Source organism: Betta splendens, chromosome 24 (genome assembly GCF_900634795.4).
Source record: "Betta splendens chromosome 24, fBetSpl5.4, whole genome shotgun sequence".
Lineage (NCBI taxonomy): Eukaryota > Metazoa > Chordata > Actinopteri > Anabantiformes > Osphronemidae > Betta > Betta splendens.
The window spans coordinates 5,233,495-5,249,090 of record NC_040901.2 but is presented as its reverse complement, the minus strand read 5'-3'; the positions used below and the strand labels follow the sequence as shown (position 1 = coordinate 5,249,090).

Sequence of the window (15,596 nt, the reverse complement as noted above, 5' to 3'; positions counted from 1 at the left end):
ATAAAGCCCCAATAAGGGTTAATTGTACAGACAGTTTTCTCAGGTTGTTAAGACTAAGTGGAGGTTTTGTTGCGCCTCTTCACTTTCACCTTCACCCAGGTTTCTTCAGATTGGCCGAATTTGCAGAACTGAGAGAAAGGTAGGTGGCGAACCCGAACCTGCAGGCTGCAAACGCTGCCCTTGGAAACCTACGTATGACGTCACAGACGCCGCCTCTGGTTTCTCTATGACTGTGAGCAGCACACCTCCGAGGACAAGTTGAAAATCACGCGCTTTCTGGCGCTCCGCTCGCGCACGCGCTGGGAGCGCGTGGCCGATGAAACGCGCCGGCCAATAAAAGCCGTCATTAAGGAACCGCGGCTCGCGGTAATTACACGCGTCTGGCCGACGCGGCGGGCGGCGACCCGGTCACCGCCGACCGGTCAACGACCGGTTAGAAAAGCTGGATTCTCGGACCTAATTGGCCGTTTTCCTCGCGCGCGCACAGACGCGCACGTACCGACGCGCAGCCGCCGCGACGGACACGGAGTAGTTCCCCTCGGAATGAAGCCGCAGCGGGATCCGCTCACGTGCCGCCGCGCCTCTTTGCCTTTTGGCGCGCTGTCGGGTCGCGCGCGGCGCCGCCACCACCTGTGGGCTTTTCACCTGAGAGCGGGCTGCCAGCGACACTCCCGCCCGGGCGGACGTTTCACACGAGGCGGACTCGAGAGCAGCGCTTTGTCCTGTGCAACAAAACGAGGGCCAACGGCCAGGAGGCCTGGAGGAAGTTATTAAAACATTGGCACATGCACGGAGCTGAGGTGGGCCAGTAATAATGCGCTCCCTCTCTCCTGGGTTGCTTTTTTTTTTTTTTTTTTTTACTAAACCACGAGGCCAATTAACCCAGTCTTCAGGCACTAAGATCTGAGCTTTACATCAGATTTTATTCCTTCCAGATTGCCTTTTATAGCCATTATTTTGCCTTAAAAAGTACAAACAAAATGCCAGTGAGTGAAGGGGAGCCTTGGTATTGACTGCTCGCATATGGCCAGCGGAGGGAAGTTGGTGTGAGTTTGGCATATGGTTCAGACATGTGGATTTGTGTTTAATTTAGAAATTCACAGCAGCCGGAGCACGATTTACGCCGCCGATGCGCGAGCGCCGTCCGCCCCCCCCCCCCCCCTTTTTTTTTTTTTTTTTTGCATCGCACGTGCATTTCGGTGCCTCCATCAGATGCTCTAATCCTGCAGGACTTATAATAAGAGCTCGGAAAGGATAACGGTAAAGCTCCGCGAGTTCGGCCGCCGGCAAGGCGAGCGAACGCTAATGAACGCTCGCGGATGCCAAGTTTCACGCTCGCGAATCTCAGGGAGGACAAAAAAAAAAAAAGTCGTAATTGAAAATAAGTCAGACTTGAACGCGAGCCGACTGACTGACTTCAGCTGGCACCAAGTAGACGGGGTGAAAGGCATTACATCCAGGCAGCAAAGTTTAGAGTGTGTGGAGCGCGGGGGCTGGTTGTTAACAAGAAGGTGAGTCAGGAAGTGTGTGTGTGCATGCGTGTGTGTGCGCGCGCGTGTGTGTGTGTGTGTGTGTGTGTGTGTGTGTGCAGCCCAGCATTCCTGGGCTTCAGGTTCGCTTGTGCAGCTTCTACATTCCATCAAGGGCGACAGAACGCCACAGCCACAGATTTGCATACAGAACAAAGCCACCCGCAGGCCAGGCCAGTGGGACAGAACCCTGCCCCTGCAGCCCCTCCCCTCCCCGTCACACACACACACACACACACACGCGTGTGCGCGTGTGCACCTGTCAGGGGTTAGCTGACACCTCTGCTGCTGGCAAAGCAGCTCCTCATTAGCATGGCTGTGATCTAGGGGTCCCAGGGGGTCCCAGCCTCCTCACCTCACCCCTGCCTCCCCTCGCTGCACCTCTGCCCCTCTCCTCCTCCCCGCATCTCGCATCCCGTCCCTCCCCTCCCTCTCCCTCCGTGCTCCGCTCTGCTCTGATGGCGCGCTTGTCGTGACAGGTTGCTAATCAGGAGACTTCAGGCCACGGAGATCAACAACCTCTTTTTTTTTTTTTTTTTTTTTGTCGGCGCACGTGTTTTCCGCGGGCGCGATTGGGCTCGGACAGCGAACAGGCGCACGATGGTCACACACATGCGGTGGGAGAAAGAGGGAGATGGAGAGAACGAGGGAAGGAGAGAGACTGTGGAGGGTGGCGGTAGCAGGCAGGGGGTAAGGCTCTCACACAGTGTGACTGGCTCCATGCTAACTCAAACCAGCTTTGGCCTGCTAACCATGTACACGTGTGTGTGTGTGTGTGTGTGTGTGTGTGTGTGTGTGTGTGTGTGTGTGTGTGTGTGTGTGTGTGTGTGTGTGTTTGTCTGCAGCCAGTGTGACCAGATGAAATGCCTGACGGCCTAAGAGAGGATTTAAAGAAACAGTGCTCCTTAACATGTGTCTGAGACTTTTTTCTTTTTCTCTTTCACTTTCCATCCACATTTGCCTGTTCAGGGTTTCTCTCTGCCTTTACACCCCCCCCCCCCACCTCCTCCCCCATGTCTTCCCTTCACCCTCACGTACACACTCAGCACCTGTACACGTTATCGGAGTCCTCCGCCCTGACCCTCATGCCTCCTGGGATGCGGGTCAAATGAACAATAAACGGGATCAGGTATCGCCAACAACTGAGATCTGAGGCACGCACACACGCACACACACACACACACACACACACACACTGAGCGAGCACAGCAAGTGTAAGAGGCTCTCATGCAGCCTGACAGAAGGGGCATGTTACCGACATAAGGCAGGCTGTCCTAGCTAGAGCAAGGCACACGCTGTGAAAAATAACTGGAACAACCTCTCTGGAATTAAAGAGCTACGACTTCTGGCTCGGCTTCTGGGACAAAGAGGGCGGGAGGGGAACGGGGCCGATAAAGACAACAGCAAAACGAAAAGGGAGCTCCATGCAGCGCATTAGCCGAGCCTTCTGTGGCATTTCCCTCAGCCTGACTCATCACCCTCAGCCTCTAACTGGTCCCAGTGTGTGTGTGTGTGTGTGTGTGTGTGTGTGTGCGTGTGCGTGCGTGCGTGCGTGTGCGTGGGGTCCGCTGTCCGTCATGTGACACTGACAAATGGAGGACGCGCAATCGCGCTTGCGGTCGCGAAGAAGATGTAAGCGAGAGGAGCAAGATGGAGGAGACGATGAAAAGGGGGGCGGCGGGCGAAGAGGAAAGAAAAAAAAACACGACAAGAAGGAACGAGAGTGGAAGAGGAAGAAGGGAGAGGCGCACGCAGCTCGGCCCGCTTTTCTTTTATCACCTGCATTTCCACTTTCGGTGGAAGCGCAAACACTCTAATCTCTCGTTCCATCGTCAAAACAGACGACATAGAATGAAATGAAGGAGGAAGGACGGTTGAAAACGTGCCGGATTAAGGGAAACCTCCACCGGTGGTGAGTGAAACCAACGGTGGGTGAGGCGTCGCTAGGAAAAGGAAAAAAGTGAGCGAGCCCCAAAACTGACGCGAGAGAGGAGAGAAAAACAAAATGTTTGGACAGGTGATGGCATCACGAGGCAAAAACTCAAGCTGCTTCGACAATGAAATGGAAACTGACTTTGTGGACTCACACAATGTTTGTTTGAGGTTTTACATCCAAATGAGCTTCAGTTTTGCCCCTCAGGGGGCTCTCACTTTGTCCAGAAAGTCAATTTCCTATTCGCTGGCGCCGAATAGGAAATTGACTTTGACATATGAGTGACATGCTGATTCTGTTCTGTGGGTTTATTAAATTTTTCATCGGATCAATCATTTTATACAAACAGCGCATGAAATGTATTGTGTAAATAAGGGCGCGTGCGACGGGGGCCTTTATTATTTCGGCCTGGGTAAATTCGGCGAGGCTAAAGCGCAGTGTTAAACGCGCGGTGCGCACGCGTCGCCGTCGCGGCGCGTCACACGCTGAACACCTTCGTCTGAGACGCGAGGCGAGGGGGCGGCGCTCCGTGCACGCCTGCATCATCCCCTGTCAGCGGTGGTAATGGGCCCCAGCTGGCTTCTACCCATTAGAGCCGCGCAGCCAGTCCCACTTAACTAGGAGCCCACAGGAAAATACCACGCGGCCCTGAACGCAGCACGCAAACCTCTTCCAGCCCAAACAGCTCGCTGTAAAACTCGCCCTTCCAGCGCTGCACATACGGCCCACAGTGCCGAGGATGAGGGGCCTTTTCCCCCTCGTGCTCCAGCTCAGAGCGGAGCTCAAGGAGCGCTGCATCATTTGACACCTATTTCCAAACTATCTAATTAGTAACATTAGTAATCTAAGAGTAACAATAAGGGGAGAGTGTTAAAAACTAAGAAGGAACCAGGGGTTTCCTCTGCTCTGGAGGCCCAGATGCAGATGTGATGTACTTGGGAATCATGCATGGAATAAAAGAATCAACAATATTAACTAGATCCAAGGGTCCACAATATCGTATTGTCAGACCATATGTTATTTATTCAATATGCACAAAAATAAAGTAGGCAAAGTGTAAAAACATCCTTCTGCGGTTTCACCAGAGTGGGAGTTAAGTGTCTCAACATGTCGTACGATGGACGGAGAAGTATTGTGTTGTTTTACGCTTCTTAAGGGTTAAACACGGTCTAATACTGTAATTAGGGAGCTTTAATAAAGGTGCTGTTAGGTGGATTGTGACGCTTCCAGCTCGGGCCTGCCTTCGTCTCCAGCTATGAGCTATGGCTCAACTCCCACTGTAACGTAATTTGTAGCACTTAAATGCGAGACGCCGGAACTATTTAGGACATTTTTAAATCTGCTCGGCCACAAATAGACGGCCGTGCGAAATATAATGGAGTGCAGCACGTGTAACACGGCAGCTTTTTACAGCTCCGCTCTCCTCTCAGGCCCTGAAACTCGGGACGCTCAATAGCCCGGTGTGAGAACCCACCTCTTTATTCTAACCTTGAAAGCTTCACGCACACAAACGCACACAGAAGTGCACAACCAAACGCATTTAGAGTTTGAAGTGACGTGTGTCTGTGTGTGTGATGGGTCTGTGTCTTGCTGCCGTTTGCTCCGTGTGGCCTCCCCCTCTCTCTCTCTCTCTCTCTCTCTCTCTCTCGCTCGCTCGTTCCTGCTTCTCCCCTTCTTCGTTTTCTGTCTTTCTGGCTGTTATCACGCTGATACATTTCCTGCTCCTGGCACGGCTCCTGCATAGCTTATGGTTAAAGAAAGCTTTCATCTCTCCACTGCCTTTAGGACACACACACACACACACACACACACACACACTCACACCCACACATATATGAGCGCTGGTACGGGCCAGCGCTGCCCCGCCAGACCACAGGCCCAGGCAGGCTCCGCTGGCACCAATCACCCTGATAACATCTTAGGCTTTATTTCATTTTGGCTCAGGGGAAAAGCTCTGGGAAAGACAGACACAAAAAAGAGACCTTTCTGGAAAAAGACAGACTTCTGCCAGTACACACAGACACTATAGATACTTAACCCAGAGCAGTTTACTCCCCTGTCTTTATAGCCATCGATGGACATGACAGAACAAGCCCTTATTCATCAAGGAAACAGGCGAGAGCGGATCACTTTCCAATTCTCACACATGACAGTGTAGAAGTTAATAAACCACATTAATATTTAAAGAATAAAGCCAACAGGAGCCTTTTAAGTGTCCCTCGTTTAAAGCACCTTATCACTCAATATATAAAACATCTAGCTGTGCAAACAGTTTTGGATTTATTCGCCCGTGTTTATAACCCTCCACCCATCAATATATCGATGTGGCTCCCACAGCTCTGCTGTATTATGTTATTTATGTACTTGTTCTGGCCTAAAAAAATGTCCCTTTCACCGACAATTCGCATGCCTCGAGATTTTACTAGATGCAACAATAAAAAGAATCATTATAAAAAAAAAAAAAAAAAACGAGCACTGTGTGTTTCGTGTATTGTCCAGAGCAACAAGGACACAATTTCTGCAAAGTTGCAATTAATTGAATTCTTCGTAGATTGAGCGCCACAAATGAAATCGCATTCTTCCAGGATTGAACGAGAAATCTGAGTATATGTCGTAAAAGTAATAAAAGTAAGTCATAAAATAGGCTTTTTCTAATTTTGTCTGAACTAATCCTTTGTTATTAAGATCATTCTTTTGAATGTGACTTAGATGCACTTCATGCAACTTTCACTACATGCACTTAATAGCCAGTGTGTGTGTGTGTGTGTGTGTGTGTGTGTGTGTGTGTGTGTGTGTGTGTGTGTGTGTGTGTGTGTGCGTGTGTGTGTGTGTGTGCTATTAATAATATGTCTATGCAAACTAGATACTGTTCCTGGCACAGCACCGATTTATTTTTAAGCGACAAACCAACATAAAGCCCTCTTACGTTTGTCATGTGTTCGTGCCTGCGCCGCCCCCCCACAAAGCAATTGCTCAAGACAAATAAGTGGATGAAATGAGGGGAACCGTGAGTGCGCCATGAAAGGCTTTCAATATCCCTCGCGGTAAAACAGCCTGTAAAAAAGGGAAAAATACGGCCGTAAACGCCGTCTCCTCATTTTCGTCTCCCGCAGTCCCACCCAATCAGAGTGAGACGCTAATAAGATAAGAGGTGAGACAACAACAACAGTATAGCAAGCAGGATTACCCCTGTCTGCCCGGCTAACAAGCGCCATCTCTTTTCCTTTCCACAAACACTAAAGTAGCCCTTTTCTTTGCAAAAGCAAACATCCACTACTTAAAAAAAAAAAAAAAAAAAAAAAAACGAAGCAGGAGTGAACGCCCCGGTCAGAAAAGCTCCCCCCTTTTACTGTGAAAGGCCCGTATTATACGTGATCCACTAATGTGTGGCAGATTGCACAATAGCTGAACACACACCGAGACGCATGAGGATTTTATCTGCATGTCTGAGGAGTGTTTCCAGATCGGGAGGAAGGTGTGCGCGCCGCTGAGCGGGTTCTCGGCGTCTACTGTAATAATAGTGGATTCTGTACAAAACTTGTCACATTACTCAGCAGTGATGAGAGCACACCTGTTATCGAACGTCGCCACCCGAGAGGTGGTGGTTCGAATAACCACAGCGCCGCAGTCAAATAACCTTGATTATAGCTATTTATGCAAAGAACATAAACACATTCACAGATTCCCACAGACACAAGACAGCTTATGGTCCATAGCAGCGAGACCATGAATTTCACATCATCACTTGGTTTCAAAGCGCCACACACGAAAGCAGGAAGAGTGTTTGTGTTGAATACCAGAGCGCCATCATCACTCTCCATGCGTAGCAGGGACAGGGTGTGAGGTTTCTAATGCCTCTTAAGTAAGGCTGTTAAGGAGCAAAGAGTCCGCACATCTGGAAGACACAGTCAGTCGGCACATGCTGAAAGTTAGCGGTGGCGCTCGCAGTCCAAATTAGTGGCGAGTTTTATTCCCCCGCTGTGGTAGGAAAATATCAAATCTGCTGCCATATGAGTGCCATAAAGCTGGCTGTGGAGCGTTTGATGCCTTCATGTGGGAGCCTTTAAGCCGTGTGCATGTGTGTGTGTGTGTGTGTGTGTGTGTGTGTGTGTGTGTGTGTGTGTGTGTGTGTGCGTGTGTGTGTGTGTGTGTGTGTGTGTGTGTGTGTGTGTGTGTGTGTGTGTGTGTGTGTGTGTGTGTGCGTGCGTGTGTGTGTGCGCCCGCGTGCCCCTGATTGAGTTCGGTGGGAGACGCGAGGCCCCGGCGCGAGATGGGAGCCATTGTGTGCATTCCTGCATGCGCGTATGATTTGTGCATGCGTCTCTTATCTGCGATTGTGCTTCTCCGCGCATGTTTCCATTTTCTGCATAAATTGGTGGATGTACTTTTCTTGCCGCGTGTGTCAGGTGGCTGCGGCGGTCTGCACGCGCGCGCGTGTGTGTGTGTGTGTGAGTGTGTGTGTGCAGCTGCACCCTCTTAGCCGCTCCCTTATAGACTTAGTTGACCCTACAGCAGGCAGACAGAGGCAGACAGCCCCTGGGGTGGTCCTGTCTGAGACGCACTGTTATAGGCCCACAACACCAGGGGCCCACGCACAGGCAGGAATATAGGTGTACTGTAATTGTACACACACACACACAAACACATGCATGTGCGTCCACATACACAGACATGCTGCAGGAATGTTGATTTAATGACTGCAAATGTTTTTGCTCTAATTTATGCGATAATGCGAAGGATTCGTAGCCGCATGTTTCTGCAAGGTCACAGCTCCTGCACGGTAGATTCAAGTACTAACATTAAAAAAAAAAACATTTTTGGTCAGTGTGTTAGAAATGAGAGACTTGAAACGTGAATGAAAAAACGACAGATGAGTGTGAGCAAACTCGCTCCTGAAGCTGAACCAGTACCTGCCTCTGAGTGACTCAAGCGTCTCGGTAGTTTCTCATTTGGAGTGAGTCACACACACACACACACACACACACACACACACACACACACACACACACACACACACACACACACACACACACATGCATCATTCTGCACATGCTTGTGGGAAAAAAACACAAACAAATGCATTGGATGCAGCAACTGTGACATCTACCAAGAAGACACCAAGTTCATCACTGTGAGAAACGTTTCTCTTTGCTAGGAAATAATGTTTCTTACTGAAGATGTAGTTTAAGAAGTCTTAAAGTCTATGTAATAATGACTTTTCTTTGACATTTTCTCTAACTCCCACTTCAACGTGGATTAAAAAGGAAAGAATTAGACTCATCCTGTACATGTGTGATTATGTTATTAAAACAAAATATGTATTTAAATGAAGAAGGCGTGCACTCTTTATTTTTTTCCCCACAGACAAATATTTGCCACTCAAGGAAACTGGGAAACAAATGCACACACACACACTCACACACCAGTAACAAATTGAAAATAGACGCACATGCCTAATAGCAGACATTAAATAAATTCTCTGGCAAGCGTGCAACACACTCATGTACGAACACTTAAAAGGCACACACCGACTGAGCCAGTAAAGCAGAGCAGGAACACACATGAGACACACACACACACACACACACACACACACACACACACACACGCACGCACTACCTACACAACTGCCACCATGTAACCCCTAATCACAACCCCAGAGCTTGGACATCAAATGAAGCAAGTTTAAAAAAAATCATCAGGAGTAATTAACGCATTTTCATATGCAAATGTGATTAATGCAAAACTACAAAGTCATTATGCAAATCGACTTTTCCTTGAGCCTCTGTACAAATATTCACAGCTCAAATCAGGGATCAGTCTCGCCATCTTTCTTTTTTTATCTCTACCCCTCTCCCTCTTCCTCTATCGCTCTCCCTCTCCCTCTCTTGGAGTAGAGATAATACGTAAGTAGCATGTGAAGTTATTTCTAACTCACGCAGTGTGTGTGTTTTCATGCGATGGGCCGGGGCTATGGCATTACGCCGCCTGCCTACTGATTACTGGCTGCTTGGCACTGGAGCGAGACAGGGAAGCCGGCGTTCAGGGGAAGGTATGAATATGCAAAAGCCTGATTGCTTTTCATGATTAAAGCCTATTTAATATGGAAATGAGAGCAAGCCAGGTGATTAAAGGAGCATTGGGTGGTGGGGCAAAAAAAAAAAAAAAGACTGGGGGAGAAAAGGAAAGAGAGAAGAAGAGAGCAGAGGAGAGAGACACCTTCAAATCCATACTGGTGGAGAGGTGTGGAAACTGGGATGTCACAGTTATTTAACAGCAGCAGCAGTTGGAGAAAGTGTTGAACGCTGGGGATTTGACCTGTTTGGACACAAAGGTCATCGTCACCTTTGATCCGTTCTGTAGGTCCACGAACCACCGTGACTCATTCAAGGTGGAAAAAAAAATCCCTTGCTGCTCATTAGCTCCAGAACAAAAACTGATTTTATCGCGTTAAAAACGCTCCTGCTCACTTGCAACACACTTTCACACCCGCAATTCTCTTTTTAGTAAGCAGGTGTGACAGTTCTAAAGTGGCGGGCCTCTCGTTTAAAGGCTTTGATCGCGTTTCCAGAGCCCGCTCGGGTTCAGAATGAGCGCCCCAGTATCGGTATCGGGCAGCTTCCTGGCCACCGGCTCTCCGGCGCCGGGCGCAGTGATGTGGCCGCGCTGCCCGAGAACGTGACAGCCGCGAGATCAGAGGTGGACGCGGCGAGAGACGGAGGAAGATGTCGGAGGATGTTGCTGTCGTTCACATGCTCTCATGAAATATTTACCATGTGATCTCTATCCACAGTGTCTGTGTGTGAGCGATAGAAGAGCCAGAGAGAGAGAGAGAGAGAGAGAGAGAGAGAGCGAGAGCGAGAGAGAGAGAGAGAGAGAGAGGGAGAGGAGAGAGAGAGAGAGAGAGAGGTTGTCGTGATGTGGCTCCCTCCTTGTACCCTTTTGTACTGGATGTCTTAAAGTGCTCCGACGGGGCCCGGCTGCTGTCCTGGGAGGAGTTCAAAGCAGGGCCAGGGTCGTCTTAGCACGGTAACGCTCCCCTAGCGACAACCTCTCGCCCGCCCGATGACACGCGTCATTCTTCACAGACACTGCACACCATCCATACTCATAAACACATTCATATATGGCGCGCGCACACAAACACACAAACACACACGTGCTGTATTAACATACTGTGCCTGAGCTCACACACACACACACACAAACATACACACACACACACACACACACACACACACACACACATAGAGTGCATGCATCAGCAGGAGAAACTGAAGGGAAGGAGAAGAAAAAACAGAACGGGTGCAGAAGGGCCATTTTTCATCTACACCGTGTGGTCAGAAGCGTGTGTGTGTGTGTGTGTGTGTGTGTGTGTATGTGTGTGTGTGTGTTTGCACCTTTTTTTTAGGGGGGGGGGTGAATATGCTAGCCTTGCAGCGTGTTTGCAGTTCAAGCGAGCGAGCTGACAGACAAAGAGGCCAGACGGGATGTGATAAAACACAACCGCGCGAGGCACGGCGTTCGAAGCCATCCGGCGGCGGCGGCGGAGGAGGAGGAGGAGAGGGCTGCGAGCGTTTCATGCCCCCTACGGAACAGAACGCGGCGTGCGTCTATGTGTCGGCGCGATGCTCGTTTTAAAGTTGCTTTTCTTGTGGTCCCTGCTTTGTGTGTTCTGGCTGCAAAGTTCTGCGTGTGTGTGTGTGCGTGTGCGTGTGCGGCTGCTGACACATTGGACTTAATTAGACCTAATAATGTAATCTAATTTGGTTGAAACTTGAGACTGCCTTGAGTGGCAATCTAACGTGTGGAACAAAGCTCTCCTCCTCGCTGTCATTTGAGGCTTCGAGTGCTTTCATGTCCTGTCCTCTTAGTGATAAGGCCGTCTGTCGTTCTGACTAACCGACTGCGGCTCTAACAGGCTGACTCACTCTCTAACTCTGCTTAAACGCTCCTTGTCCGACCACCTAAAAGACACAGAGCCATGTAAAATGCATTAGGCCTTTTTTTTCTCATTGCGTAAGCTGCTAAATGAGTCGCATGTTTCTCGTCTCCTCTAAGTGGGCTCTTGCTGCTGCTAAAGGCCGCTTAACCCTCACTTAGCTTCCAGAGTCCAAGTTAAACTATTCACTGACAACACGTTAATACCATAAACTCAAAGGCAGGAGTTACTGTGAAGTCGATACAGAATATATCATAGGGCTCTAAAAATAGGAACACCCTTGATTCTCACTGTGCGAAATTAGCTTAGACGTCCAAAACTGCGCTGTCACATATTGTTTGTGATCTCCCTCAATAAAACACTTTTCCTCCCACTGCAAAAGATGGCGGCCACACACAGCTGCCGGCCACACACAGAAACCGCGCATGTGTGATGACAAAAGGCGCAGCTTTGATTCTGATACGAACAATGTGAGCGAATCTATCATGCGAGTCCCAGGACTCGTCGCAAAACTTTTAAGCGGTTCCGTCCCAGGGAGCTAGCGAAACGCGCGCCGCCGCGCAAATTCAGGCTAATCGGAGTTTTAAGGCCTCTGTAAACACCTCGGTGTGTGTGTGTGTGTGTGTGTGTGTGTGTGTGTGTGTGTGTGTGTGTGTGTGTGTGTGTGTGTGTGTGTGTGTGTGTGTGTGTGTGTTCTGGTGCAGACTCGATCTGATTACCTACGGTTACAGAAATGTGCTTACGCGAAGGGTTTTTACAAGTTAAAAAAAAAAATTGTTGTGCACCTGCTGGGAGCCCAGAAAACCACAGCCGGCTGTCGTCCCATCTAAACGAAACCTACATTCAGGCCTTTTCAGTCTACCGTCGCGGTGTTTAAATGCATTATAAACCACCTTGTTCGGTTACAGTAGATCTAAAATGGCTGTGATATTGACCCGATCACTGTACTTTAACTGTGTTTTTCGCTGTAGCTGTGGCTGCTAACTTTTACAGCAGGCGTCTGCCTGCGTCTGCTGGAGTCTGTGTAATCCTGGATAGTCTTCCCGGCTTTGGGGCGTGATGGCGACTGTCTCCCGTGATAACTTTGAACTGGTTTCCCTGCAGCGCTGGCAGGCTACGGGCCCCGCTCCCGCCCTGCAGCCACGCGCGCGGCCTTGCAGCTTTATTAATCCCCTTCTCCTCACCGCGCACGCAGGCGAATTTAAATCAGCTTCCTCAACCTCTCTCTTTTTTTTTTTTTTCTTTTTTTTTTCTTCATATATGCTGCAGGATTTCTTTTGCAAATACTCAAGACACGTCACGTGCACTCACGCAAGCAAAGAAATAAATAAAGAATCACAAACACACACACTTGGGGCGGCTCCTCTATCACCTTCTTCCTCGCCTTTCACAATTGGTTTCAGCTGAAGGAGTCCTTCAGGCCTGTCGGTGTGTGTTTGCTTGGTGTGTGTGTGTGTGTGTGTGTGTGTGTGTGTGTGTGTGTGTGTGTGTGTGTGTGTGTGTGTGTGTGTGTGTGTGTGTGTGTGTGTGTGTGTGTGTGATTTGGGCTGCAATGTTTTACTTAGAACAGAGCAGCATAGACCCATAGTGAAGCTCTCACTCAGTGTAATGAAATCATCCCAGGCTACATTAATCCCTCTTGAAGGCCACTGTCAAAATAACAAGTGTCTGTGATTCTTCTAAGAGAGCTCTCAGTCCAGGACAGGTGAGACATATGTGCATATTTGTAAGTGCGTGTTTTTGTTCCGTTGTGTTTGTGCCTCTGTACAAACAGGTGAGCTATGTTTGGAATCGAGCTTCCCATTGGTGGATCTAACTTCCTGCTTGTACAGCGTGCCTCGTACCTCCTCGCTCCTGCTTGGGGCAGATCCCTTTCGCCGGCGTCAGCCTCCTCTCCTCGTCCTCCTCTCCCCCGGGGGTCACCTGGACGCCCACCTCCACCGGGACGGCCCCCCTGCCCAGCTCCAGTGACCTGGCCCTAGGAGAGATGGGAACGCCCGTGACCCCGCCGCTCTCCCCCGGCTTGGAGAAGGACCCCGGCCGGCCGCCCGGCCCCCGGCACAGGCGGCGCTTGTGCTCGATAAAAACCAGGATGTCGCCCAGCGGGAAGTTGGTCTGGCACTGGCCGCAGGTCAGCAGATCGTGCTCCCCGGACGCCGCCCTTCGAGGGCTGTGGGTGGAGGGCTCTGGAGACGGAGATCCCACCCCTGGCTCATGATTGGCCTCTGCTGCGGAGAAGGAAGAGGGAGGTAAAACGCGTCAGTCGCCTGGGTTGTGTCTTTTTTCAGGAGAACAAGAAAAAAACAACAACAACAAAAAAACACAATGAGAGGTTTAGTTGCTCCTGATAGCGTTACCTGATAAAAGCCATCTCTCCCTACCACGCGAGTTGATCATTACGCCCAGAATTGTGTCACTTTCATGGGCATGAAACGCCGCCGCTGTAAACCTGCTTTGCCTAGACAAACACCTGTGCAGCTTATCCGTGAGAGATCTGCGTGGGTGGGACCCGGCGCGTACACTATATGTGTCTGTGTGTGTTTTGTGTGTGGCCAGGAAGCTATTCATCTCACAGTGCAGCCTGGGTTTCCGGTGAGGGCCCTCGCTGCACCGAGCTGTCACAGCTAGACGGCTGCCTTCACCGTGCGGGAGCCCCAGCTTGTGCAGAACAAAGCGCAGCGCAGCGGAGGCCACATCCACCAGCGAGTGCATGCGCCCGCCCGTGTTTGTGTGCATCAGAGAACAGGACGGAGGAGAGAGAAATGAGATGGGGAATGAGAAGAAGAAAAAAACAGTAAGATGTGCAAGTGAAGGGAGCTGCACACAGGTGAGCAGGAAGACTGTATTCTCCACAGACAGAAAATCTATAAAGCCAAACCCGGGGTCCTGTTAAGCGAGTAAATCTCATTCTTCACAGATCTGACACGGTCATTAATAACCATTACACATCCCCTCCCCCCCCCCCCCCCCCCCCCCCCCCCCCCCCCCCCCCCCCCCCCCCCCCCCTTCCTCCCCTGTGGCAGAGACTCACTCCCTCAGCTTAACGTAAATCCCTCATGGACAACCTCCTTTTTTCAACACTACCCTGATGTACCAGTATGAAAATGTGTCCCCTTATTTAAAAAAAAAAAAAAAAAAAAAAAAAACAGCCCGGAGGAAACCTGAAGCTCCAGCGGCTCTGGGAGCGCCGGAGTGAGCGCGTGCCCAGGGAGAAGCGCCGGTGCCTGGGAGGAGAGCGCGGCAGCGCCTCGCTGTCTCCACTCGCGCTTTCTCCAAACATGACACCCTAATAATTGCTAAGATTAGACAAAGAGGGTGTGCGATGGTGTGTGTGTGTTGGTGTGTCGTTATCAGTGCGGGGATCCTTAACTCTCTTATCGCCCATCTCAAACTGTCAGGAAGGCGTTGCTCCTCCGAACTCCCAGTCATAACCGTTAAACTCGGGGACAGTTACAGCTGAATGTGACACATTTCTACCAAATTTAATATCTAAGATATATATATATGTTTTTTTTGCAACTGTGATTCACGTCTATAACCAAAAACCCACCCACCCTCACACCCCCCTTCTCCCACACGCACACACGCGCGTTCCAGTCCACTCACTTCGCCCTGGAGTGATGATCCGATGCCAAATATCTTTTCTCTAAATGGCGATGTGTTCCTGGATGCGCGCCAAATAATTTCCATCTCATAATCTTTGGCGGCAAAGAAGGAACACAAACACATATTTACCTACAGTTCACAGCTTGTGAGCGTAATTCACATGAAGTGACGTTCCAGAGTGCTCGCGCAAGTCGCGTAACTGGGCGCGCGCGCGCGTGCGACAGGGGCGGGCACGCACGCGCGCCCGTGTGCGTTGCATTTAAGTAGGACTGTGGCGGAGACGTGTCGGCTGACAACATGGCGCACTCTCGTTTTTTTTTTTTTTTGACTCGGAAAAACAAAGCAGCTGGCACGAGCCCCAGATCCTCGCGCCATAAATAAGAAAAAAGACAAGGTGAAGGCGAAGGAGCTGACAGACACCTGAGCGTTTGAACCCGACTTTCTCCCCCGCGAGAGACAGAGGTGAACAGACGAGGGCCTGTTTGTTAGCCTACGGTTGAGTAACATGGCCTGGGGACAGAAGGCAGTAATTAGCCGGCGTTGGCACTGTCACCATGACGCCGGAATATCAGTGGAACATCTTCGG

General features: G+C 50.2%; 1 protein-coding gene across 5 annotated transcripts in view; it reads right to left on the bottom strand.

Moving 5' to 3' along the window:
• Positions 1-15,596, bottom strand: part of bcl11bb (BCL11 transcription factor B b) — a 29,604-nt gene that overhangs the window by 7,585 nt on the left and 6,423 nt on the right. The window contains exons 1-2 of one of the 5 annotated variants that reach the window (XM_041069492.2): positions 13,762-14,329; positions 13,249-13,632 (exon numbers count right to left, since the gene is read on the bottom strand). In XM_041069492.2, coding sequence (XP_040925426.1) covers positions 13,249-13,632; positions 13,762-14,140 — 763 coding nt within the window. In that variant the 5' untranslated portion in view covers positions 14,141-14,329. Of the gene's footprint in view, positions 1-13,248; positions 13,633-13,761; positions 14,330-15,596 lie in introns of those variants that run through there. The other 4 variants (XM_041069491.2, XM_055506654.1, XM_029140756.3 and 1 more) reach the window with 4 other exon arrangements.